Source organism: Talpa occidentalis, unplaced genomic scaffold (assembly GCF_014898055.3).
Source record: "Talpa occidentalis isolate TD23 unplaced genomic scaffold, MPIMG_talOcc4v2.1 talOcc4.17, whole genome shotgun sequence".
NCBI lineage: Eukaryota > Metazoa > Chordata > Mammalia > Eulipotyphla > Talpidae > Talpa > Talpa occidentalis.
This window is the reverse complement of record NW_023601754.1, coordinates 6,595,777-6,621,675: the sequence shown is the minus strand read 5'-3', so window position 1 is coordinate 6,621,675 and position 25,899 is coordinate 6,595,777. Positions and strand designations below refer to the sequence as shown.

The 25,899-nt window shown below is 59.0% G+C and overlaps 1 protein-coding gene across 5 annotated transcripts; it reads right to left on the bottom strand.

The window, feature by feature from the left end:
* Positions 1-1,076: 1,076 nt before the first annotated feature.
* Positions 1,077-21,378, bottom strand: RIPOR1 (RHO family interacting cell polarization regulator 1). Of its 5 annotated transcripts, none has more exons than XM_037515888.2 (22): positions 21,150-21,182; positions 9,118-9,244; positions 8,841-8,993; positions 8,612-8,690; positions 7,991-8,014; positions 7,844-7,897; positions 7,559-7,711; positions 7,403-7,466; positions 7,265-7,308; positions 7,061-7,186; positions 6,461-6,609; positions 6,256-6,385; positions 4,605-6,173; positions 4,397-4,518; positions 3,412-3,544; positions 3,024-3,159; positions 2,762-2,923; positions 2,341-2,499; positions 1,998-2,194; positions 1,827-1,910; positions 1,631-1,721; positions 1,077-1,492 (listed from the first exon to the last, which is right to left on the bottom strand). In XM_037515888.2, the coding sequence occupies exons 2-22, from the start codon at positions 9,219-9,221 to the stop codon at positions 1,395-1,397; spliced, it is 3,831 nt and encodes a 1,276-aa protein (XP_037371785.1). In that variant the 5' UTR covers positions 9,222-9,244; positions 21,150-21,182; the 3' UTR covers positions 1,077-1,394. The 5 variants fall into 5 exon arrangements, with proteins under 5 accessions (XP_037371785.1, XP_054552879.1, XP_037371783.1 ...); XM_054696904.1 differs by lacking the exon at positions 21,150-21,182 and adding an exon at positions 16,371-16,388; XM_037515886.2 differs by lacking the exon at positions 21,150-21,182 and adding an exon at positions 10,064-10,129.
* Positions 21,379-25,899: the final 4,521 nt, after the last annotated feature.

The following is a 25,899-nucleotide window of genomic DNA, read 5'->3' as shown; positions in this document are numbered from 1 at the left end:
TCTGGAATGAGCCACCTGCATCCACACACAGGTGTTTCCTGTGCGCCTTCCTGTTGCCGTTTTTTTTTTTTTTTTTTTTTTTTTTTTTTTTCTTCTTCTTTCTGCTCTGCTTGACTTCCCAGCAGGTGGTTAAGGACCCAGCCAAACCTCCTCACACAGTGCCAAAACACTGAGAGCAGGGCTCCCTGGGGATCTGGGTCACCCCACCACCACCACCACCACCACCACCACCACAGGACTGTTGGCACCTCAATGGCTCTTCCAGAGTGCGGCAAACATACTACCAGCGTATCACGCTGCTGTGTTACTGCCACAGGCACTGTGACACCAGAGTGGGCTCAGGGAGTGGAGGCCCAGGGCATAATGAAAGCTCTGGAGAGAGGGGAAGGGTGGAGGGCTTCTTTCTCCCGCCCTGGGCGTGGGCCTCCCACAGGTCTCTGCTTCTGGCAGCCGCATGGATTGGTCAGCCACAGAATTCAGTCAGGTTTGTTATTACAGAGAAGGTGGCTCCGGCAGAGGAGAGACTTACTGTTCAGGGTCACAGGGCATCCATCCGGGTCTTCTGCCTCCTAGGCGCCACCAATTCCCCTCTGTAAGGATCTCCTTTCCCTTACTTGCAGCCCGGGGGGAGCTCCTTGCCCTCAGCTCCCTCTATAGGAAGCTGCCTGGGCCGAAGGGGAAGAGCTGCAGCTTGGCCTTCACGGATGGGGTTCTGCTGTCCCCTGGTGGCGAAAAGCTCCCATACCACCACCCTTCCCCAGCCTGCTCCCTGCCTCTAGGTGACCCTAGGTGCTGAGAGCTGTTCCCAGGACTGGGGCCTTCCAGGCCCTCTCTCTGCCAACTCCGCAGTCCAACTCCACAGTCCAGCAGGGGCCCATAGCTCAGGACTGGCCAGCCTTCACTTCCTCCACAACCCCACCGCCCTCTTGCTCTTCCCGCTTCTCTCAGCAGCCTCTGGACTCTCTTCCACCCGGATTTCCAGACAAAGGCATGTGCCATTGTCACAGCTGGAATGTGGACGCAGAGGTGTCAGGAAGGGCCATAGCTAGAAGGTGCTAGAGAAGAGGGTCAGGACATTAGGAAAGGCAATTTGCATTTTTATTTTCTGTAAAACTCTAAATAAAATACAAAAAACCAAAAGATGGAGCAGGGCAGAGGCAGGAGGGCCAGGCCCGGGACACTGATTGTGGCAAGTGTGCTGAGCCGAGGCTGGGAGGCACTTGACTGCAGGCACTGACTCTACCAACCCCAGGGGCAACGGAAGAATATATTAGACTTTCATTGATAGGAATCTGTGGGGGAGGGGTGTCTGGAGCCAGCCTTCACCCTCCCTGCCAGTGCCTGATGAGCCCTGAAAGTGGGGAGAAGGGGCAGTGGGAGCGGCAGGTGGGGGTTTAGAATGCCGTGCTGGCCATGCTGCCGGGCCCGAAGATACGGGGCAGGGCGTCCAGAGACTCCTCCAGCCTTCGGTGGGCAGACTGTCCCTCTTCCCCTGCAATGGGTGAGGATGGGGTCAGGAGTTCCCGTAGCCCCTTCCCAGCCCTTCCACCCCAACCTCACCTCACCCCTACTTCCCTCCACAAAATGTCCCAGAACTTCTTGACCCACATCTCCAATCCCCCGGCCTCACCACACTGCTGCAGGCTCTGCCGGGCAGCTTCCCTCACAGCTTCGGTGTCTGTTTGGCACAGGTACACCAGAGGCTCAATAGCCTCAGGGGCCTACAGGGGGAGGAAGCAGTAAGGTGAGCAGGGGGCAGAGGCCCAGGGTCATGAGGGGGCGCTGGGGGAGGGGAGAGGAAGGGTAGGTGGGTTGGCAGGGGTCACCTTGATGCAGCCCAGGGCCAGGCAGCCAGCCACCCTTATCTGCACATCCTCATCCTCAAGTTGGTCCAGGAAGCACAGCAGGGCCTGGGTAAAGGCGAGAGACCAAAATTTGCTGGACATTGGAAGCCCAGACTCCAACCCTTGTTCTTAAGTGAGCCCTGCCCAACTCACCCTTTCCCTGAAAGCAGGGCCCAATGACAGACTCCGGAGTTGGGTGCTGACGGCAGCCATGACCTTGTTATTGCCATGGACAAGCAGGGAGCTGAGGGCCCGAAGCCCATCCCTTCGAAGCCGCCCCTCAGGCGCCAACCTCAGGGCCTTCAGCACAACAGCCTGGTCATCCGAGTTCAGATTCCGCACCAGTAATACTGAAAGGAGGGAGGGGGTCGGACAAGGTGGCAGAGCCAGGAGTTCCTGGGCTGGGGAGGTCTTTCATATGCCTGTCCTCGCCCACGCCTTCACATCCACCCGCCCTTAGGGTCAGCCGGCTTTGTGATTAGGGCAGCTGCCTTACCCTTCTCTGCTGACTCGGTCACAAAGGCCTCCATGGAGGGGCTGTCCAAGGCTTCAACATAACTCCAGAACTGGAAGATGGTGAGCTGCTCTCCAGGGCCGGGCTGGGGCCTCCTGGGCAGCTTCTGCCCCAGGGCATCCTCCAGGAATTTGACACACACTGTGGGAGGCAGTGCCGAGGCCTCAGGGTTCGGATGGACCCAGGCCCTCAACAGGAAGAGGACGCTCCCATCCCAGTCTCAGGTCCAGGCATGCCCTGTCCAAATCCTACGCATCTGGGTCTTTTAGAGCCCAGACACCAGCTGCTTTTCCCAGTGCTTATTAGCTCAGCACATCTGTGTGGGCTGACCCGGCCTTTCCCTGAGGTCCCCTCGAGGATCTGAGAAAGAAGGGCAGAAAGGGCAGGCTGGCATCCCACTCACCAGCCTCGGCTAAGCCTGGCTGGCGCAGGGAGAGGCGGGCACCGTACTGACTGCAGAAGGTGAGCAGCACCCGCTCCACAGGACAGATGAAGGGGCTGCATCCCTCTGTGCACTGGTCCCAGAAGGTCAGGAAGCCGGGCCGAGAGGCTGAGAACTGCACCACTGAGGAGGCGGGGAAACCGTCAGCAAGGGAACAAGGAGATGGGTCGGGCAAGGGGGGAGCTTGGGGCAGACTGGGAGGCAGAGCCCCTGGGGTCTTTACCTTCCTGGGCAGAGGTGGCAGGGATTGCCCATCGCCTGCTAAGCTCGCAAACTGCCTCAAGCACTCGTGCCTCCTGCAGCAGCCGCTCCAGAGCCCAGGCCTCCTGGCAGCGCAGGGGCCCAAATGTGCCCAGTTTCTGGAGAACGGGTGGCCAAGTAGCTCAGACCTCAAGGGAGGACTTGGGGAGGATAGAGCCCAGGGACTTTAAGTCCCAGCATGCATTGGGAGAGGTGGTGGGGAGCCAGAGTGTGGAAGGTGTTCCATTCAGCAAAAGCCCACAGCCAGGGCCCAGGGCATTAGGGAGTATAACTCAGAGGAGGCAGGAGGGCCAATGGCTCCCTGAGGAAAGGGGTACAGGGGAGGGTGGGGGGAATACCACTAGCCTCACCAGCAGGAGGCGGCTGCAGTGGTACAGGTGCTGGACCAAGGCAGTGTCCAGGGCTGGACACTCTGTGCTGAGGGGACGGGCACTAGGTGAGTCTAGGCTATCTTCAGCCCCAGGCTCCGGACTGTTTGGGGGCCTGAGAGAAAAATGGGGTCAAGCACCCCAGGAGCACTCATCACCATCTGGTCACCACTGTGTTTTTTTTATTAAGCTCCCCCCAGCCCAGAAGAACAGACAAAGACAACAGACAATAGGTAAGTTCACACAGGACTTCCGGGAAGAGGAAGGGGCCGGGAGCAGCAGGCAGGAGGAGCAGGAGTCTCCAGAGCCGGGCCACCCCGGCCACCTTTGGCTAGGACCGCTGGGACCGCCGGGGCTGCCGGGGCTGCCGGGGCTGGGGTGGGCGGCAGTAAGGTTGCAGGCGGGAAGATCTCTGAGAGGTGGGCTGCAAGGGGTGGTGGCCCAAGGGGCGCAGGGCGCTCGGCCGTAACCTGGGCAGCAGCGGAGGGAGGAGGGGCCGGGCATGACTCTCAACTGGGAATCGGCAAGGGCTGCTCCGGGACGGAGAGCCAAAGGGCCTGGCTCTCCGGGGCAGCCGGGGTCGAGACAGAAGGGGTTGATGCTGGGAGACCCAGGGTGCGGGGGGGAGCACTGAAAGCGCTCCCTCATAGGGCAGGTCCGAGGGGAGGCCACGAGGGTGAGGAGGAGCTGGTGGCTCACGAGCTGATGGGGACCGGCGCGGGAGGCGGGCAGTGCAGGGACGAGGAAGAGGGTGGTGAGAAGCACTGAGGACACAGATGGGGTTGGAGACAGGCATCAAGGACACATGAGGAGCACACAGGAGGGGTGACACAGCTGCCACCCGCCAAGTCCATCCCCTCCCGCCCGCCCTCAGTCTTGCTGCTCTCCTCCCGAGCTTCCCCTGGCCCCCCCTCACCCACCTGTCTCCCCCTCTCACCTCACCTCTTTCCCTCACCCAGCCCCTCACCTTTCCCCGGGGCCATCATTGTCTTCATCTTCATCCTCGTGGAGAAAGCTGAAGCTCTCCAGGGCATGTTCCACGGTGATGCTAAGGCTGGAGGCCCGGCTGCGAGTCAGGCCTTGTCTCTGCTGGGGTTGTGAAGGGAGTCAGAGCCGCGGCCGCGGCCTGCTGTGTTCTGTGCTGCCACGGCCCAGCCCCACCCTGCCGTCCTCACCATGAGCAGACTCTCCAGCCGGGTCACCTCCTGTTCCAGGCCCTGCAGTTCGGGGAACTGGCCTCGATAGTCATCCAGGGCAGCCATGAGGGCACCCAGTGCTTCCTCCAGCCTCCTGTCCCCAGTCCCTCCAGCTGCCCCCAGGACCTTTGCCTGGGCAGCCTTGGCCAGGCTAAGGTCTGAATGCTGGGGCACGGGGTCTTGGGGTGAGGGAGGGAGGCTTGGGCTGTTAAGGATGGGCTCCAGGGATTCGGGGCAAGGGTTTGTGAGGGATTCCCCACTGGAACAGGCAGGACTTGGGTAGGAGGTGCTGGGGGTTATGGGGTGGGCCTGAGTGGAGGGAGGGGAGGCTGGGTGACCACAGGTCTGGGGCTGCGTGCCTGGAAGGGCTAGGTCTGTGTGTACAGAGCGGCTGGGGTGTGTGGCAAGGTCTGCTGAAGCGGAAGGGCTTATAGTTACAACAGAGGGGCTTGTGACCGGGTGGGTGGGGCTCCTGGTGGTCTGGACCGAGTTTTCAGCAAGGGGGATAGGGCTTGTAGTGGTGTGAGCTGACACCTTGGCTTTGTGAGGAGAACTTGCAGTGGTGTGGATGGGGCTCACTGTAGTGTGGGTGGGGCTCACTGTAGTGTGGGTGGGGCTCACTGTAGTGTGGGTGGGGCTTGTGGGGGTCTGGACTGGGCCTGTGGCACTGGGGGCAGAGGCTGTAGTAGTAAAGATGAAGAGTGTGGGCTTGTCAGCGGAGCTTGTGACAGTATGTGCTGGGTCTTTGACACTGTGGCTGGGGCTTGTGGTAGTCTGGGCTGGGCCTGTGGCACTGGGGGTAGGACCTGCAGTAGTGAGGAGAGAGACTGTGGGTGTGTGGGCAGAACCTAGGGTAGTGTGAGCGAGGCTTAGAGCACTGTGGGTAGGGCTCATAGCACCATAGGTGGCGTCTGTAGTAGAGGTGGCGTCTGTAGTGGAGGTGGCGTCTGTAGTGGAGGTGGCGTCTGTAGTGGAGGTGGCATCTGTAGTGGAGGTAGGGCCTGGCAGTTCGGAATGGCTAGAGTCTGTGTCCTTCTGAACTGAGCCTGTGGATGCAGATGGGGCAGGGTCTGCAGCTGTGTGGGCAGGGCCTGTAGTGCTGAGAGTGTGGCTTGTGGCAGAACGGTCAGGGTCTAGGGCAGGAGGAACAGGACTAGTGTGTTTCCCATGGGTGGGATCTGGGTGTGCAGGAGGGTTAGGACTCCGGGCTAGGCTTTCTAGGCCCACGGCCTCCACTGAAGCCTCAGCCAAGGCAGCATCCACACTGGCCTCACTGATGTGGCTCAGAGTCCGGCTGTAAGGGGCATGTCCATTGGCCAGGGATGGGGCCTTGGCTCCCTCCTCATCCACAGGCCCAGAGGTGGGGGTCTCAGGCCTACGGAAGGCAACTTGGATGGGCAGGGGTTCAGGCTGCTGCACCAAGGGTCTGGGGGCCAAGGAGTGCCGAGCAGTGCCTGAGAGCTGTGGGCTGGAAGAGTCGTCTGAAGATTCGGATGACAGGGACCATGCTGTCCCGTTCTCCAGCTCCTCCTGCCGCTTCAGCATATTCTAGGAGAGACGAGGGCATTCTAGGGTCATCCTCAGGGAGCCCCTGGGGGTTGGTGGAGCCTGAGCCTGGGTTGTGACTCACATAGAAGGCTTGCTCTCGAAGCGAGGGTGTGTCTGGCGGGCTCTGGCTATAGGTGGAGAAGCGCTTGGTGACTGTGGAGGCCTTGTTGACAGTGGAAGCAGCTGAGGGCTGGTCATCCTTATCGAAGGGACTAGAGGGAGAAGAGGCTGTTATCAGGTGCCGCAGCACCCCCAGCCCAGTTCCCAAGTCCCTTGGTCCCACTGACCTCCACGTGACTTCCAGGCTGAGCTTGATGGTGCCAAGGTCATTGATGTCCACAGCCACAACCTGGGGCAGGGCAGCAAACAGGTCTTTGGTCTCGCAGGAGACGCTGCCTACAACCACATGGTTGGCCAGGCCCTTCAGCTCTGTCACCTGTAGCCAAGAATGCATCGTGGGGTCACCAGGGTATAGTGGCCATGAGATGGGGGAGATCAGAGGTCTGAAATTGCACAGGGCTCAGGCAAAGGTCCAGAGTTTTGAGGCAATGAGGTGGCAGAGATTGGAGTTGTGGGGTGAGGGGGCCATGGTGGCTTGAAGCAGCCGGGGAGCATGGGGATCAGAGATTTGAGTTGGTAGGGCGACTGAGGTCATGGGAGTCCCAGGCCCATGAAGGCTCAGGAGGTCAGATGGTCAGAGGTTACAGGGTCATGCCTCATGGGAACCACAACCACTATTCTCAAGGCCACAGAAACCAGTGATGCAGACCACCAGCTCACACATGCAGAGGGCCATGGAGCCGGGCAAGGGGCCCCGTTCATAAGGATTCACAGGATCAGGGAATCATAGGATCGTGGGGTGCTGTGGTCCGGGGCAGAGACTTCACCTTGATGGACAGGAATTCCGTGAGCAGAGGAAGAAAGACTGTCTCCTCGCCGTCCCACACCTGCTTTCCGCTACCTTCAATGCGGCCCCTGAGTTTCCAACGCTGACGCCCATACTTCATGCAGATCTGGGGGAACAGGCAGGGTGAGGCGGCCCTTGGCGCTGCCAACCTGCCATCCCAGCCCTTCCCCATGACTCTTCATACCTCGTACTGATCACCCACACACAGCCTGGCGAAGCCGGCCAGCCCTGCGAGGGGGGAAGGTGATATTGAGGGGCAGGTGATATTAGGCAGGCATTTTCCTCCCTCGCCCCCCACCAGCCGGGCCTCAGCACTCAGTACCTTTCATTCGGAGGTGAAACTCGCCCAGCTGTGCCTCCAGCTCACTCTCCAGCAGACACATACTCTGGGAGGGACAAGCAGGGACAGGATGGGGGTCAAGAACCAGGCCCTCTCACCATGCCCTGCGCCTCTACCTCATGGGTATCCATCCCTCACCTCAGTGTACTCTCGATGCCCCCGAGTGGCCTCAGCCAGACTGTCCCTGGCCTCGCGACTCCCTGGGGACCCAGTAGTGTAGGCACGGACCATGTTGTAGGCGCCATCTCGAAGACGGCGCTGGACACAGTATGCCTCGTAGAGCTCGTCAATCTAGGTAGGTGAGTAGGATGGCGGTGAGGATGCTGAGGTTTACTACTGGGCTGCCGGCTCGGGGCGTCGCATTCCCCTATCTCCTATGGCAGCCCACCCCCACTCTGGGTGCACACGCGTGCTGCACACTACCTTGCTGGCGTGGAACTCCAGCCGCCGCAGGAAGCGTTCGATGGACTTGACTTGCTGGGGGAGAGGTGCATCAGGAAGGGCTGAGGCCAGGGCCCTCTACCCTCCCTGTGAGCCAACCTCTTCCACTACCACGCTCTACACACTCACCTTGTCCAAGTCATACAGGAAGCCCTGCAGGGGGAGAGGAGAGGGGGCACGTCAGAGCTATGTGGAGTACTCCAGGGGGGACACTTGCCCCCCAGACCCATCTAGGGCTGTCCTTCCCTCCCTCACACCGAAGTCCACAGTCACTCAGTTACAGCAGAGCTGACCCCCACTTCCCCTGCGCCTGGCCCTTGGTGGATACTGGTAACACAGATCTGGCCCTCAAGCCACCCCTTCCCTGGAATCCCTCCCCTAACCCACTCCCTCTCTTGCAGCCCCGGGGAAAAAGCTGTGCCCCCTTCTGCAGGGTTTCCTCTGTCAAGGGACCAGCAAGTATTTCCTCCTCTGAGATGTCTTGACCTTTTCTCCAGGTAGAACCACGGCTGTCTCCCTCAGGACCACTAATCAGAATCATGTCTGCGGAGGTCTGAGCCACCCTCTGAAAGCATCTGTGGTCAGGAACTGCAGAAAGTGCAAGGCCTGGCGATGGGAACCACCCCAGCCTTTCCTGGGATCCTGTTTTGTAGTCACACCTGCACTAAGTCACCCCAGAAAACAGCCTTGATGTCACCCAGAGCTGGTCCTGCCAGACCCCCACACCACACTGGCCAAGCCTTCACTCACCAGGCGGGAATTCCTCTTGGATTCCCTTATCTGCCCCTGCAGTTTCTCCTGCTCCTGCTGGTGCACTTCCAAATAGGCCCTGGAGAAAGGGGTGACAAGCCGCTCACCTCTCCCGCCTGCAGCTGCCCAGGGTAAAGACCAGGGAAAGGTGGGGGGCAGGTTCCTGCCAGCAGAAAGGGGTGGGGCTTGCGGAGGGGTCCGGAGACCAGAGGTCAGGGGAGTCGCTTACGTCAGGCCCCGCTTGAGCGCAGCATACACCAGGTCCAGCCGCTCGGGCTGCGGGACCTTGGGGGCCGGGTGCGCCACGGAAAACATCCTGGACACTCGGGAGAGTGCTGGGGGCTTCCGTGGGGGTCCCGGGGGGCTGAACGCCGGGATGCTCCTGAAGAAGAGGCTTCACTCAGCAAGGGAGAGGAGTTCCCCCAAACCCACTGCCACACCCGACCCAACCCCATCCGGCTCTCGCGACCCCTCTCCTGACCCGCCAGCCCCCCTCCGCCGCGTACCTGGGCCCCCGCTCGTGGCTGCCGAGGACGCCCGCGAAGGACTGGCTCCTACTGACCCGGGCGCTGAGCAGGCGGCGCTGCGGCCGCACCGACAGGGACATCATGGAGTGAGTCCGCGCGGGGCTCCCTGGGGGTGGCGAGGGCGGGTGTCCAGCGCCAGGCGGGCTCGCCCCCTCCCCGCCGCCCGGCCTCCGAGCTCGTCTCAGCGGCCGCGGCCCGACCCCCGGAGCCCGCCCGCCCCGCCGCCCCGTCCCGGGCGCTAATGACAGGGCGGCCGGGGCGACTCGGCCTCAGACTCAGCGTGGCCTCGGCTCGGCCCCCACTTCCTGCTGAGGTGCTGGCTCCGCCCGCCGCGGGGCAGGAAGGGGGGTCGCGAGGGGACCCTCCCCGGGCGGGGAAGGGGCAGGAAAGGGGCGGGGCGCGCGAAGAATGTGCGGAAGCGCCTGTTTACCCGGGGGCGGGGCGGGCGCCCCAGCCCTGCCCCTGACCCCCCCTGCACCCCAGTGGACCGGGAGCTCCCGCGCCCCCACCCCGGGAGGACGCGGGAGGTCACGGGGCGGGGCGGGGCGCGCGCCCTGCGCCCGGCGGAGCTGCCCAACAGGCCGGGCCGGAGCGGGCTTGGCTCCCACGACCCGCCCGCCCGCGCTCGCCGCTCCGCTCCAGCTCCTCTGGCTGCAGGGCGCCCGGACGCCGAGCCCCCCCGGCCCCGCAGCCCGGGGATTCCCGGCGAGGGGAGCAGTGCCGAGAAGCGCCCCGCCCCCGCCGCTTCCCGGGGCGCCCGCCTGGAAGCCGGTCGGGACCGGCGCCTCGGCCCGTGCGCTCGGGGGAGGGGAGCGCGGGAGCCCCCACCCCGCTCCGGCAAAACGCGCGCTTTGGCCCCCAGAAGCCGGACCGCACCCCCTGGGGACAGCCCCCCGAGGCTTCGCAGCCCCAGGCAGGATCCTACCTTTCTTCTTGGCATTCATGGTAGGTCCGGGACTGCCCCCTCCCCACCCCGCGCCTCGGCCCGGCGTCCCCGCGGACCCAGGGCCACTCGTGCCCAGCAGCTGGGCTCCGCGCCGCGGCTCGCACGGACTCTGGCTCTGGCCTCAGCTCCTCCCGGCGCCGCCCCCCGCCCAGTTCCTGCCGCCTGACTCAGCCCGGGATGGGGCGGGCCCAGCCGGACCAGGGGGCGCCCGGACCTCGGCTGCCTGGCCTCTGGGAGGGGCGACTGGGGGTTCCCCTAGGGCAGGGGGTCTTCTGCCCTGGAGTCGGGAGTGGGGGAAAGGAGTTGGGCGTGGGGGGGAATATGGAGGAAAACACAGAATGGGGGGCCTGAGGGGGGCTGGATGGAAAGCAGTTAGGAGGCGTAGAGCGGCTTTTGAGGGTGCTGAGAAGGCTGGACACGCAGAGGGCTGAAGGCAGAGAGGACTGAGAATTGGGATGCTGAGTGTGCCGAGGGTGGAGAGAGGGGCTAAGAGCGTCGGAGGAGGAGCTTGGGCAGTAGCGGGACTGGGCCAGTGAGGACAGAGTGGCCGCTGAGGAGAGGGAGGGACTGAGGTGCAGGGAGGCCCCAGCGGGAAGCCGAGACTAACTGCGTGCAGAGAGCCCCCCTGGGCCATGCCACCCACTCCCCTGAGGGCCCCAGGAGAGATCAGGTCCGTGGCCCAGCCGGGGCTGCCGCTCCAGCAGAAGCTGCATCCAAGGACTGAGGCCCCGACCTTCTGACCCCCAGCTCACACAGGCTGACTCCCCAGGTCAGCCCCTTCCCACCCCCAGTGTCTCCTTGACTATCCCTTGTCCACCTCCAGCCTGAATAGGGGCCACTCTGCCCAGGACCACTGGGCATCCCATCATGCACTTGGGTAGGTCCTGCTTCTGGATGCTCAATGCTGGCTGAGCTTGCTTCCTCCCTGAGAGAGGGGGCGGGGTGTTCAGGGGCTGCATTCCCAACCTGCACTGCCTTCTACCCCCCACTCCCACCCCTAGATTCAGATTCCCAGCTGTCCTGGGATGCCAGTTTGAGAAATGCTACCCTCCTCTGCCTCGTTGAAGACCCAGCAGTATGCCCGCTAAACTGGTACCTCTGCATTTGGGTGGACTGCCCACCCAACTCTGGTCTCTCTAGCTACCCTCCATGGGAACACCCACAGGGGGACTTACCACCTACCTGACTCTGAAATGCCCCTTTCCTAAATCACAACCACACTGACCACAGACTTTAGGTTCTCTCCATCACTCCACCTCCCCTGCCTTCTACCTGAGACCTCGTGAGTCCTTGACTTATTTATTCAACTACTCATCAAGTGACAACCCTATGCCAACATATGCCAGTCACTGGAGATACAGCCTAGAATTTCACAGACACCACCCTGAGCAGAGCTCTCAATCCGCCTCTGCTTCCTTTCTCTCTGCCAGCTCCCTCCTACCTTCCCTGCACACCCTTCTCTCCAGCCTGGAGCCACAGCTACCACCCCATCGCTGCCTGCTGCTGAAGTCCTGAGTGCTCTGCACTTCCCTCCCATCTGGCAGAAACCAACTCTGGGCAGCCCAACTCCCAGCCTTCTCAGTACCTGCCCTCAGGCTGGTGGAGCTGCCAGGGACCCTGCCACAGCAGCTGGACTGAACCACAGAGCAATTCTCTACCTCAGCCAGGCTCTCATTTCCCACCCGAGGAAATACGTGTCTCTCCCTCGTCATCTCTCTCCCTGATCATAGATGTGTTTCAGACTTTCTCGACAAGCTCAGGTCACTCCCACATAAAACTTGGAAACTACTCAAGTGCCCATCAGTAGATAAAGGAATGTTACACAGCACAAAGAAGGAGCTCTCTACATCGGCGTGCAACGATGTGGAGCAATTTTACAGACATGGCGTTGAGTGAAAGAGCAGGCACACAAAGGGGACATATGTCTGGTGCCCTTGATACTAGTCTATGGTCACAGAAGTCAGAACCGTAGTTACTCTTGGGGCGTGCCAACTGGAAGGGGGGCGCAGGGAGCTTCTAGGGTGCTCGTTATGTTTTATTTCCTAATCTGGGTTCTATTTCCGGATCCTCTATGAGTGTGTTCCCTTGTGAAAATACACCGAGCTTACTTACACTTAGCACTCGTAGCCTTTCTGTATGTGCGTTTCAGCGTAAGGCTGGCTGTAGATAACCAACTACAAAAAGAAAAAGACTCCTCTTGTCTCTTTCCAGGTACCCCAACCTTTACCCCATTTTGATCCTTTCAGAGCCAAGTTTCTTAAAGCGATGTCTCCTCCATCTCCTGCGCACACCCACCCAGTCGTCGCTCCACCCTGTCCCCTTTCTGCGCCCATCACACTCCTGACGGTTCTAGACCAGGTCACCGGCGACCTCCCTGTGGCTGAGCCCAGACCAATGTTAGTCCTTATCTGCTCGATCTCAATAAAGCTTTTCTTTTTAACTTCGTGCTCTCTTGCTCGCTTCCCCTTCGTTCCATTGAACTCCCAGAAGCAACGCTCTCCTGGTTTTCCACCTCACTCTCTGGTTGCAACTTACTTTCCCACACAGGATCTGTCCTCCCCATCCCCAACCGGACCCTATCTGCCCCGCACCCTATCTCCCCGGCCCGGATGCATCTCCCACAGCTCAGTGCCATGGAAATGTTGCCAGCCTCCTTATCTCCCCCTCGCCCAAACTGCTCTCTGCCCCCGAGGCTTGCAAAGCCAACTGCCGGGGAAACTGGGTGAGGACACGCAGGGTGAGGGATGTGCTGAGTCTGAAGTCTCCAAAATGAATTCACTACTTTGCTCCTCGGCCCTGACCCTCTCCGGTCTTAACCTCTCCACCGGAGCTCCACCACCTCTTTACCCAGCTGTTCAAGACAGAAGCGAGGGTCATTCTGGAGGCCTCAGTCTCCGTTATTCCCACACCCACTCTGCCACCCGCTCCTGCCATCTCTGGAATCTGCCCCTCACCTCCACCACCATAGCTCGAATTTGGGACCAAGTCATCGCCAATTCTCCCCTCCAACCCTTCAGCAGCTTCCCAGGGGGCTGCCTGTCTCCACGCTGAGCCACAGGATGTGACCCGTTCTTTATCCAATAACATTGTTGCTTTTCCTAAAAATGACAGGCACCTGCCCAAAACCGGCCTTGATCCTATGTGCCAGGCACTGTCCTTAGTTAACAAACATCTTTTCATTTAATCCTGGCAACAGCCCTATGGCATAAGCCCTCCCAGCCCCGCTTCACAGATGAGAGACCAGAGGCTAACTGGCTTGTGGCCCTGGCAGGACATGTTGTAACCTTTTTTTGGACTTCGGATACCCATCTGTTTAACGGGGATAACAACAGCGACTATCTCACGGGGCAGTTGGGAGGAAGAAATGAAATACTTGCCGCTAGAAGGAGTAACTGGGGAAGGGAAGTCCGTATGTAGGCTGGGAAGTTGGAGCGCACATGCCTCCTTACCTGAGCACATGGCAGACGTTGACTGCAGCTACTAACACTTACTAATCTGTCCGCCATTACACAGCTGGTGTGTGTCAAGGTCGGGATTGAAGCCCCAGCTGTCCATCCCCCGGATTCTAAATCTCAATGCCCTTTGTCTAACTTGGGAACAACCCCTAGGGACCCCCAGCCCCCAAGACAATGTCCAGACCGACATGACCAACAAGGACCCTCCAGGCTCTGTCCCTCCCCTCATACCCTTCAAGCCTCCTCCCTTCCTCCCCTGCTCCCCCCCCGGCTGTTTCAGCCCCTGCCAGCCCCTCTGAGAACTGCACCCCCACTACTCTCAGCTTGACCAGTCCCCTCTCCTCTATGTCTTCTCGAAGTAAAACTTCTTCCTCCAGGAAGCCTGCCCTGAGTTGCTTCCTCTTAGTAGGCGCCTCAAAGCTTCCTCCCTCCGATCCCTGAGGCACCATAACTCAGTTGGCAGTTGTCCTTTGGGGTCTGTCTTCCCACCAGACTGCAAACCCTGGGGGCTGCGCCCGATCTGTTTGGCTTCCTACTACACCCTGGGGGGCTGCACCAGGCCATGAAGGAGAGGAGCTGAGCGTGTGTGCAGGGCACTGAGGGCACTGGGTGGCCCAGGCACGGCGTCCGCAGATTCTGACCCGTTGGAACGGGAGATTTAAAATGTGTGTCCACCCCAAGTCCCCTGCCCTACATACAATTTCCCCTTTCTCCGCCACTTGCTGGTGTCCACAGTGAGGACACCCGGGGATTCTGCAACTGCATGGGTAGGCTGGACTCAGAGTAGGCGGAAGGTCCCATCAGTGTTCTTGCTCTGACTGGGGCTCTGCTACCAGCAGCCCCCTAGTCCCACAGGGACCCGAATACGAAACTGTTGGTCCATCTGCGGGACCATTTCAGGGGGTGGATAGGCAGGATCTCCCCTGCTGGGAGTGGGAGGGAAAGGGCTGAACCCCTTGAGCTAGGGAGACGCTCCACCTCAATGGTGGGACGTGGCAGGCAAGAGCCAGGGGACTCTTTGGACTCTGCAGCCCTGAAGTCCATTCTGGACCTGGGAGACAACTCCGGCCCCAGCAGCGCTGGGGTCTGCGCACAGCCAGCTCAAGGCAGCTGGGAACGGAACTCTGGCCGCTTCCCTGACCTCAGATCCACTGCCCCTAACACCCCTTCACGCCCAGCCCGGCGCACTGGTGCGGGGCAAGGGGTCCCTCCACTTTCTCTGCCCAGCGCCGGGGTGTGCGCCGCCCGCCGGCTGGCGGGGAGTCCCCAGCCGAGCCCCGCCCCGCCCCGGAGCCGCCCCCGGCCGAGGTAAACAGACGCTAAAAATAATCCGGGCGAGGGGCGGCTGCCGGGGAGAAAGGGGTCCCTCCTAAGTCTGCCCCTGTCACCATGGCAACTGCCCCAAACTCGGCTCCTGACGTCATGTCGCAGCTGCCCGAGCGCGGAGGGAGGGGGTTCGGCGCGGTCCTGGACCCCCCACCCCGGAATCGGGCGGAGGCTGCCGGGTGGCCTCACTTCCTGCCGGCCCCCTCCTGAGTCAGCTGGTCGCATTCCCGGCCGGGCACGCTGGCAGCCGGGCGGGCCCAGCCGGGGCGACTCACCCCCGGGGGGCGACCGTGGCTCGGGCGCGCCCTCTCGGATGGGGACCCAGTCCGCGCGCAGCCTGCTCGCCCCCCTGGCCTTTATCCAAGTCCTTGCCCTCGTCTCGGGCTCCGGCCCCTTAGGCCCCAGAAGCGGGAGGAGGGGTTGGAAGTGGCAGCCAAATCCAGTCCCCTTGTGCCTGGAGGATTTGTTTCCTCACTCTCCAGTTCTCGTGCCCTGTGTCCCACCCTCTGTCCCCCTCCATCCGCTGGGGTGGAGAGGAGACAGGTAAGACCTCAGACAGGGATCCAGTTCCCACCCCTCCACGAGCCAGCTGTGTGACCTTGGGAATATTACTTAACCTCTCTGGGCCTGCTTCTGCAGCATATGGTCGTCACCCTCCCCCGAAGCTGTGCAGGCACACACCCCCCGGGCCCAGGTGCGGCACTGCAGGTGGTGGCCAAGGCACCAGATCGCCCTATGAGGCTGCCCACGGCCCCTGCACCGCGGCCTGGACACACACTGGGGTAAACCCCCGGGACCCGACTGGGAAGGCCGGCCCCAGGCCTCCTCGCAGGGGAGCGGAGGGCAGGGGGTGCTGCAGGCGGACTTGGCCGGAATCCCTCAGCAGCCCCTTCCCCAAACCAGTTCTGCAGGGCGCTCCCGCCTGGGAGACCCCACAGCGGCCTCCATTTGCAGGGGCAGAGTCTTTCCCCCGCTCCACGACCGTCTCCGGCTTCGGCTGCGCCAGGTTGGGTCGGAGAATCCAGCCCCAGGCCAGGCACGTCCGCCTCGGCCGGGCCCCAGGGCGGCGCAGGCCGGCGGCGGGGCCAGGACGGTGACCTCGCCCGGGGCCGGCCGGCGCCCTCGTCGCCCCCTCCCCTCGCCCGGCCCTGCGTCCCCGCGGGGGGCGGCCGGGGCTCCGCTCGGAGCGCCCGTGCCGGGGTCCGGCTGGCGTCCAGGGCCCGCCCTCGGGCCTGGCGCACCCCGGAGCCCCGGGCACGGCCTCGCGGGCCAGGCCGTGGGAGGTGAGGCGGCGCCGGGCGCGGCAGGCCCGGAGGCAGCGGCTTTTGTGGAGCGAGGCTGCGCCCCGGCGCGGGGGGAGGGGAGAGGGGCCGCGGCGCGGCCGGGGCCGGGGCTCGGCGGCGCGGGGAGCAGATCCCGGGGCGCTGGGGCGGCGCCCGCGGGGAGGCCCCGCGCCGCCGCGCCCGCCCCCGCCCGGCCGGGCCCCGGGCCCCGGGGACACTCACATGGCTGCGCCGGCCGCGGGACCTCGCGCTCCCCGTGCGCTCGCCGCTCGCCGCCCGGCCTGGTCGCGCCGCTCCGCTGCTGTCGCCGCCGCCGGCGCCCGCCCCTCCCTCCGCCCCGTCGCCCGGCAGCCCCGCTCCTCCCCCGGCCCGCCGGGCCCCACCCCTGCGCTCCCGCGGCCGGGCACCCCGGAGGCGCCCACGGCTCGCTCCGCCCTCTTGGGTAACGGGGCAAGCCGGTGACCCGCGCAGGCAGCCGCTCGCGGCGGGGCGGGGGCCGCGGAGGGCGCGGGGGCGCTGGGAATTCTCCGCGCTCGGGATCCGCGGGAACAGGGCGACTTTCCGGAGTCGCCCCCCAAAGCAATACCCTCCCTTCCCACGCAGACCCTCCAGAAGTGTCCCACAGTAACCCCTCGCTGCCCCCTCTCCAGATTCCACAGGCTATAGAGGCCTAAACGGGCTCCTCAGCCCCCACGTGTGACCCCCCGAAACACTGCTGGCTTGGGTTGGCCGGGAAAGATCAGGGCCGGTTAGGGGGAGGGGAACAGGGAAGGCTGAGTCTGCCCATCCCACACCTCCTGGGTCCAGAGGCTGCCTTCAACTCTTCCTCGGGGCCAGCCTCAGTTTCCCTGCTGTGGGGGGAGGGGGGGGCAGGCGGCCCCGTCTGCTACCTTCTGGCGCTTTGGTCAGCAAGTTGGGGCTCTTGTCCAGGCACAGGATTCATCACTCACTGGATACTGGCTGCTGGGGCGGCGCGGGCCTTGCTTTCTGAGCCTGTCCATGTGTGTTGGTGCTTGCAGGATCTGGGCACCCAGGCTTGGGGTATATATTAGCCAAAGGGCCAGGCGGGGCTGAGCACAGACCCTATATTGGGGTAAAAGGGCAGCGCCACCTGCCACCCACCCCTCCCAGCAACATGACGCTGCTGGCCCTCTCCAACCTTGAAATCTGGACCACCACCCTTCAGGCTTCACTCCTGCAGCCCTTCACCTTGAGAAGGACCGTCGTGCCTCACAGTGGTTGGAGGAACTTGAAGAGGTTCCTGAATATTGGCCTCCTTACCTCCTGAGGGTTGGCCTTGAGGTCCCTCAGATGGGGGCTGACAGTGGCCTCAAGGGTATTGACATCCTCTCCCTCACCAGCTCCTCCCAGAGACACATCTTACCCTCTTCCAGCTCTCCCCACTCTCCAGCGCCTCTGCCAGTTTCCCTAGCAGCACCCCTTCACTGTAGTGCTTAAACCTGGGCTTGCCTCCAGGGACTGGCTTGCTTTTTTTCCCTCACTCTAAGCGAAGCAGACCTCTCCTGTCTCGCCCGCTGCTCCCCTCAGCAGTGTATTTCAGTCAGTCTGCCTGTTCTGTTCCCCACTCTGTCTCTGGTGGATCCTCTCCCCCACGCATCTCTGGCCTGTACCCCAGCTCTTGTATGCATAAATAAATAAATCTTAAAAAAAAAAAAATGGAGGCTTCCGTCACCCTACCCCACAACCCTCGGGGCTACAGTTCTCTGGTCTGCAACTTCACCCCTACTTCTCTGTGAAGGAACAGAATAGAAGCCTGTCTCCAGACAGTGTTCAGATTCATTCATTCACTCACTCACTGCTATTCAGCAAGCATATGTGGAACCTGCTGTATGCCTGGCAGCAGTGGGGCCAGAGATGAGTCCACCCCAGGCCTTGCCTAGAGGGGCTCAAGGTCAGGAAAGGCCTGTTTAAGGCAGCGACACTGGAGCTGAGACCTGGAGCTAAGACAGGGAAGCAGTCATGGAACCACCCAGAAGAAAAAGTATTTCAGGTAGAGGGAATGACAGGATCAATGGTGCGGAGGAGGTGGGAATGAGCTTGCTTTGTCCAAGCCACGTGCCCCGAGGGGAAAGAGAGATGGCGGGGTCAGGCAGGGGAGGGGAGGAGGGTTTTATATCTCCACATAGGGGAAGGGGCTCAGCGCAGTCGACACCGGGGAGTGAGAAAGCACCAGGACAGCCTCTGTTCTGCCTCATGGGCCTCAGGAGCTGTCAGGAGGCTCATCCTTTGCTCCTACTGACTGGGACTCTGGGCATTGTAGTTCCACCTGGTTTGATTTTCTTCTTTGCATTTACACACACAGAGGCTGGTGTGCAATGAATGTGTTATTTTCAAAGAAACATGGTCATTACTCATCAGGGCATTTACAGGTGGCCCTCAGCTGGTAAGTCTGCATTTCTAGTCCAGGGTGGCCAGGCTGGGCAGGTGACTTCCCTGGGGCCTCTGTCCTGGGGCTGGAGGCCAGGATTTGTCTCTCCACTGTCCCCGCTGGCCCAGCTTTGGCCTCCAGGGGGAGCTGGGAGCTGGCCTGCTCTGGGCTGACTGGACAAGGGGTGGGGTGACTGTGTCCCCAGGCTGGGCCAGGCGTCCTTCCTTCCTTCCTGACTCCTTTCTCCTAAATGACAAGTGGGAGGGACGGCCTTGCCTCTCCCAGATCATGGGATGCCTTGCTCCCCTGGGGCCGCTTCAGGCCTGGCTCCCTGACAAAGACTGTGTCTGTGTAGTTGATTTCTGCAAGTTCCTACGGCTCGGACTCTTCTGACAGACTTGGAGGGTGTCATAGTTGGCAGGGTTCTGGCCACGGGGAGAGGGAATGGCGGCATCTGGAAATGCCCTCCATCCCTGGGATCCCCAAACTGGCCCTTGGCCTGCCCCAGTTAAAACCAAGGCCAGTGGGCCTCCCCGGTGGCGCAGTGGTTGAGCGCTGGGTTGAGAAGCTGCCTGCAGCCTCTGCAGCGCCAGTTCAATCCCTGGCTGCTCCCCAGCCACCTGAGGAGGGTCCCACATGGCGCGCAGACCTCTCCTGCCGCCCGCTGCTCCCCTCAGCAGTGTACTTCGGTCCTTCTGCCTGCTCTGCTCCCCGCTCTGGCTCTGGTGAATTCTCTCACCCTCCCGCGCTTCTGACTGTACCCAGTGCTTGTATAAATAAATAAATAAAAATAAATCTTAAAAAAAAACAAGGCCAGAGATGGTCTTTGGCGCCACCGTGTGGGGAGCACCCACACTGCAGCTACAGGCTTCACAAAACAGCTCCCCACTCACGGGGTTCCCCCTGACGCCAAGTAGTGTTTTTGTGAATGAATAGTTACTGGAGAGTGCAGTGCACAATCTCTGCAAGCCTCTGTGGTGGCCCTGATCACGTTCAGGCCTGTCCCAGGTGACGGTCACTGGGCACCTCCTCCACACGCTGGCATGCTCCCTGACCATGCTCCCTGACCCTCCCGTTGGCAGCTCTCTCCTCCTCCCAGGCCCTCCAGGTGTGAGCCACAGGAGGCATGCAGAAGATCCTTGCCCCCTTTGACACTCCTTCTGGCTTCTCTGACCTCTCCTCTTGGATTTCTAGCTGTTTCACTGGCTCTTTTTCGGTGCCAGTCTTCTGGCCTGGGCCTTCATACTTCCCCAGGCCACCACCAAAATTTACTTGGCTTTGTTCCTGTCTGCATGGCGATGACTTGAGTCTTGGTGCCCCTGTCTCTTGCTTCATTTTTCCTCCCTAGGATGAACCTTGTGTGATGTCAACCTCATCTCCCTCTCTCAGAACTTCCCCCCTCCTGGGTGTGGTAACCTTTCCCCTGACACTCCATCAGCCAGCAGGTCACCCACCCTGTTCTCTCCACTCCCTCGACCCAAACACCACCTGCACCTCCTGTCTGACCTCTTACTGTCCTCATCTTCACCGTCTGCCTTCTCCACAGGGCAGCTGAGCAGTCTCTGCATGTCAGACCCTGTCCCTCCTCACTGTCCCCCCCCCCCAGCTCTTCCTCTATGGCCAGTTCCTCCCTCAGATGTCCTAGCCCCTGGCCAGACCGAACAACTGCGTTCCCAAATACACCCGCCTACCCACACTGAGGCTTTGACAGACTCTTTTGTGCATCTTTTCCTTCTTTTATTTCCTTATTTTTATTTTTTTATTTATACAATAGCTGGGGTATAGGCCAGAGGTGCGGGAGGGTGAGGGGATTCACCAGAGACAGAGTGGGGAGCAGAACAGGCAGACAGACTGAAAGTACTGCTGAGGGGAGCAGTGGGTGAGACAGGAGAGGTCTGCCGCACCATGTGGGTAGCTCCCTGGCCAGCTGGGAATGGAACCCGCGCTGCAGAAGCTGCGGACAGCTTCACAGCACTGCGCTCAAGCCGGGGAGGCCTGATTTTTTTTTTTTTAAAGATTTATTTATTTATGCCTACAAGAGCTGAGGTGCAGACCAGAGATATGGGGGGGGGGCGGAGGGGAGGCGTGGTGGTGAGAGGATTCACCAGAGACAGAATAGGGAGCAGAACAGACAGATCCACTGAAATACACTGCTGAGGGGAGCAGCAGGCAAGACAGAAGAGGTCTGCTATGCCATGTGGGTCACCTCTTTGGCTGGGGATCGAACTCGTGCTGCTGTGGCTGCAGATAACATCATAATGCTACATTTTAACCCCTGAGCCACCAGGGAGGCCCCCATCTTTTCCTACTTTCCTTCACCTGGCTAGCTCCTGTCCAGATTTCAGGCCTCAGCTCAGACCTCCTTCCTTTGGAATAGCTGCCCTGGAGCCCAGGCTAGGTCAGGAACCTCCCCCTTTCTCTGAAAGGGCCACCTGGTCCTGTCCCAGGCTCCAGGCATCAAGGGCAGATCTCGGTCCAGTTACGTGACTACTTGACTCTCAGACTCAGAGGACTAGATCCCAAAGTCACTGAGTTCGAGAGCAAGGCTCTGCATATCAGAGGATCATCACAGTGACCAGTGGACAAGTTGAATTGGGACCCAAGACTCTTACCTTCCCCTCCAGGACTCCCCTGCTCCCCTAGAGGCCATCGTGAGCTGAGTCAGGACCCCTGAAGGCTCAAAGAACCTTCATCAGCAGAAAGCTGGCTTGCTTCTGGCCTCAGGGGGAAGGCAGCCATCGGCCCAGGCTCTTGAGAGCCCAGTGAGCTGGTAGAGGTGTCCCAGGAAGGGGACTGGAGGCAGGTGACCCTAGGCCAGTACATCTAACGAAGGGATTTAATGAGACTCCCTTCTCCCACAGAGCTGTGCGACAGGAGTGTGGTCTGATGTCATGCAGGGAGGGCCTGAATTCCTGAAGGGTGGTGGGAGCAGCCGGTAGGGTCCCGGGGTTAATTATTTCCAACGTCACACAGAAGGGAATGTGCTGACTCCCAGCCTCAGCATCTCAAGGTCTCTCGATGCCTGGATCTCTCCAGACTCAGGCTGCTTCCCACCAGAGACGCCTGCAGATTAGCTTGGGATTCCATTAGGCCTCACCTTCCTTGACCTACTCCAGCCCCAAGAGCCTCCTGACTCTCCCCTGAGACTGCCCTGTGGGGGTCCCCCCGTCCCCGGGGCCTCTGCTCTTGCTGTATGCCATGGCTGGGCCTAGCTCATATGCTCAGGAATTGAATTGCTCTGTAAATAAACAAGAAGGGCCAAGCAGGCTGCTGGCATTTAGAGATGTGCCTCCCTACACGTAAGCAAACAAATAACCCAAAATGGGGAAGAGAAAGGACCCATCCAGTCTTTCCTGATCTCTCCCCAAAATGACCTTTCTCTTCTCCCAAACAGCCCTGCTGTGCTCCAGGCTTTTGCCTGAAATTTAACCCGACTTTCTTCATATCTGGACAATCCTACTCTAAGTGTCAAGAAGCCTTCTAGGAGAAACAGAGAAATGGAAAGCTAGTCCCTGATCACAGATTGGAAGCTAACATTGTTAAAATGTCATCTACCCAAGCCATATACAGGTTCAGTGCAATCCATGTCAAAGTTTCAATGGCATTCTTCAAAGAAATAGAACAGACATTACTCAAATTCATATAGAACCACAAAAGACCCCAGACAGCCTAAGCAACCCTGACAAAAAAGAAGAAGAATGATGCTATCACATGCCCAGACTTCATGCTGCAATGCTACAGTGATCAAAACAGCGTGATCGTGGAACAGAAATGGATACACAGACCAATGGCGTAGAATTGAGAGCCCAGAAGTAAACCCACACACCTACGGTTAATCTAAGAAAAAGACACTAAGAGGATACACCGGAGAAAGGAAAGTGTCTTCAATAAATGGTGCTGGGAAATCTGGACAGCCGCAGGCAGGAAAATGACACTAGACTACTGTCTTACATGGTATACAAGAATTAACTAAAAATTAATTAAAGAGTTAAATGTAAAACCAGAACCTATAAAATACATAAAAGACAGAGGCAAAACACTCCAAGACATTGGCTTCTGTGATGTTTTCGTAGATTCATCTCCAATGGCAAGAGGAACAAGAGAATATTAACACATGGTGCTACATCAAAGATTCTGCAGCTTGATAGCACTGTCCTTAACCCTGGCGCCACCAGGAAGGCCCAATAAATAAATCTTTACAAAACAAAAAAAAAAAAAAGGACCTCTCTGGTGGCGCAAGGGGTTAAGCACAGCACTAGGAAGCTATCCTCAGTCTCCGCAGCATGAGTTCAATTCCCGGGGGCCAGGGAGCTACCCACATGGCACAGCAGACCTCTCCTGTCTTGCCCTCTGCTCTCCTCAGCAGTGTATTTCAGTCCATCTGCCTGTTCTGCTCCCTGCTCTGTCTCTGGTGAGTCCTCTCACGCCCTGCACCTCTGGCCTGTACCCCAGTTCTTGTATGCATGAATAACTAAATCTTTAAAAAGGAAAAAAAAAGGTTCTGCACAGCACAGCCAAGGAAAGACAATCATTAAAAGAAAGACACCCGCCTGGAATGGGAGAAAATATTTGCACATCATACATCTGCCAAGGGGCTAATATCCATGATCTACAAAATACTCACACAACTCAACAAAAGGAAAACAAATAACAAGATCAAAATATGGGTGGACGAGCTAAACAGACACTTTTCCAAAGAAAACATACAACTGGCCAACAGGCACATGAAAAAACACTCATCATCAAGTACATCAGGGAAATGCAAATCAAGACCGCACTGAGATACAATCTCATGCCCCTGAGGATGGCTTCAAAAAGACCAGACAGAGCAGTGCTGGCCCCTGCCCTGCTGGGGGCCGTGCACGCTGGCCCGCCCCTGTGGAAAACAGGATTCCCAAAAGATTCAAAATATATTTTTCGTACAATCCAGCAATACGAGTCTAAGGTATGTAACCAAAGAATGCAAAGACACTAATTCGAAGGGACAGATACACTCCTCTGTTTATTGCAGCACTATTTACAATAACCAAGTATGGAGACAACCTCAGTGCCCAAAGAGAGATGAGAGTGTTAGGAAGATGTGGTCTATAGTCACAACGGACTCCTACTCAGCTTAAAAAAAAAAAAAAAAAAGATGAATTCTTGCCATTTGCAACAACATGGATGGAACTGGAGGGGATGACGCGAAGCAAAACAAGTCAGAGGAGAAAGACAAATATCCTGTGGTTTCACTTGCATGGGGAATCTACAGGGGAAAAAAGCAAAAGGAAAGATAGACCCAAACCAGTAACAAGTCATAGAAATCTCACTGCAGGGGCCTCCCTTGTGGTGCAAGGGGTTAAGCACCACACTATGAATCTGTCTGCAGCCTCTGCAACACGAGTTCGATCCCCGGCCAGGGAGCTACCAACATGGCACAGCAGACCTCTCCTGTCTCGCCCGCTGCTCCCCTCAGCAGTGTACTTTGATCAATCTGCCTGTTCTGCTCCCCACTCTGTCTCTGGAGAATCTTCTCACCCCCGCTATACTTCTGGCCTGTACCCCAGTCCTTGTATGCATAAATAATCTTAAAAAAAAAAAAAAAGAAATCTGACTGCGGAATTAAGGCTCAAGGACGGGAGGGGGGAGAGCAAAGTGTGGAGGAGGCACAGTGGGTATGGTTGAGGACTGTGGGTGTCTTGGTGCTGGGTGTGGGGTGGTAACATGCCCCTGAATCGTATGCGGTGTTGTTAACCAATGGTACCGCAATAGATTTTGTTTTAAAGAAAGAAACCCTCGAGGAGCCTGTTTATGTGCAGGGGCCCGTTCCCACATGCGCATGTGTGTGTAGGCTCCCTCACACCAACAAGCAATTCTTGGACATCACCAGGCTGTCCAAGAATTCGACTCATTCATGACACTGTCTACTGGGAACTAGCATCAGGTTCCACAGGATGGGGGCTTGGTCTCCCAAAACCTCACTATACTTCAGATGCGGGTCACAAGTCCAGCCTGCACCTGGGCTTCTGACCAACTGCAGATTGCAGCTTCCCACTGCCTCCTCAGACTGCAGGTACAGTTGGAGGTTATTATTACCGGTGCTTCTGATGCCCTCTTCAGGTTCAATTAACTTGCTAGAGCAGCGCCAGAACTCAGGAAGCTCATTTACTACCATATCACTTACTTACTACGAAGGATATAACTCAAGAACTGTCAGGGTGAAGAGATGCCACGAGCCCATCGTGGGGAACAGGCCAAGTGCGTCCACGCCCTCTGGTCTTTGGCGCCACCTTGTGGGGAGTATCTACACTGCAGCTGCAGGATTCTCAAATTAGTGCCCAACTCTCCCCAAATCGCCTTGCGTTCACCAAGCTGGAATCTCTCCCAAGCCTCTCCCTCTTGGACTGGATGGAGGCTTCATTACGTGGGCACGATGATTACATCATTGGGCATTGGCAAGTGAACTCAACCTCCAACCACTCTCCCCTCCCCAAATGTCTGGGTGTGGGGCTGAAGCTCCAAACCTCTCATCATCTGTCTGGTTTCCCTGGCAACCAGCTCCCCCCTCAGGTATTTTCCCAAAAGTCACCTCCTTAGCCTAACAAGAGACACCGTTAACATTCTCAGCACTTAGGAAATTCCAAAGTTTTGGGGAGCTGTGAGCAGGAATTATGGGTGAAGATCAAATAGGTATGAGAAATAGATTTCTCTAAGTGAATGACCAGATACATCTATTTCTTCTAAGTCAGAATATTGCAGATCCGCACCTGCAGATTGCAGTAGCTTCACAATCCCAAAGCCATATCACTTACCACAGGGCGATGGCTTGCTCCATGGCTCTGCAGTACAGGGGATCATGGCGCCCACCACAGGAACTTGAGGTGCTCAGTACTTTTATGGAGGATGAATGACTGTGAATACTGGGGTATGTCCCCCTCCTCTGAAGGTGTCTCTTCCGTTATTCTAAATTGTCAAAACACACAGGCTCTACTTGGGCTGGTTCCTGGCCATTTCTCTAGTCTTTTCTCACACTTGTTTTTCTCCCCGAGTTCCCACAAGAGCATAGTAGCTTGACATTTTCACATTGAAGCTGAAAACTTTCCCCAAGCTTCCTCCTTGCTTATTTCCTGGCATCTGCTTTCCAGCTCTCTTGGCTCCTAAAGCCAGTGACTCATTTACTGAGCCAGGAGTCTCTTCTCCACAGGGATTTCTTGCAGGAAACGTGAGAAGAGCAGGTGACATGTCTTTCACTCCCACCCTTCTCAGTCCTGGCTTTTTTTGTCTAGAACCCAGGTGTGTTGTATGGTGACAGGCAGTAGAATTGCTGGGTTTTTCCCAGGAGGTGAGCAGCAGCTCTCATGAGCCAGGGCCCTTGTACCCCCC

Coding starts and splice junctions, on each gene's coding strand:
- RIPOR1 (XM_037515886.2), bottom strand. Junction 2,924..3,023: donor TGCCACCTCTGCCCAGGAAG/GTAAAGACCCCA, acceptor CCGCCTCCTCAG/TGGTGCAGTTCTCAGCCTCT. Junction 1,493..1,630: donor GCAGAGCCTGCAGCAGTGTG/GTGAGGCCGGGG, acceptor CACCCATTGCAG/GGGAAGAGGGACAGTCTGCC.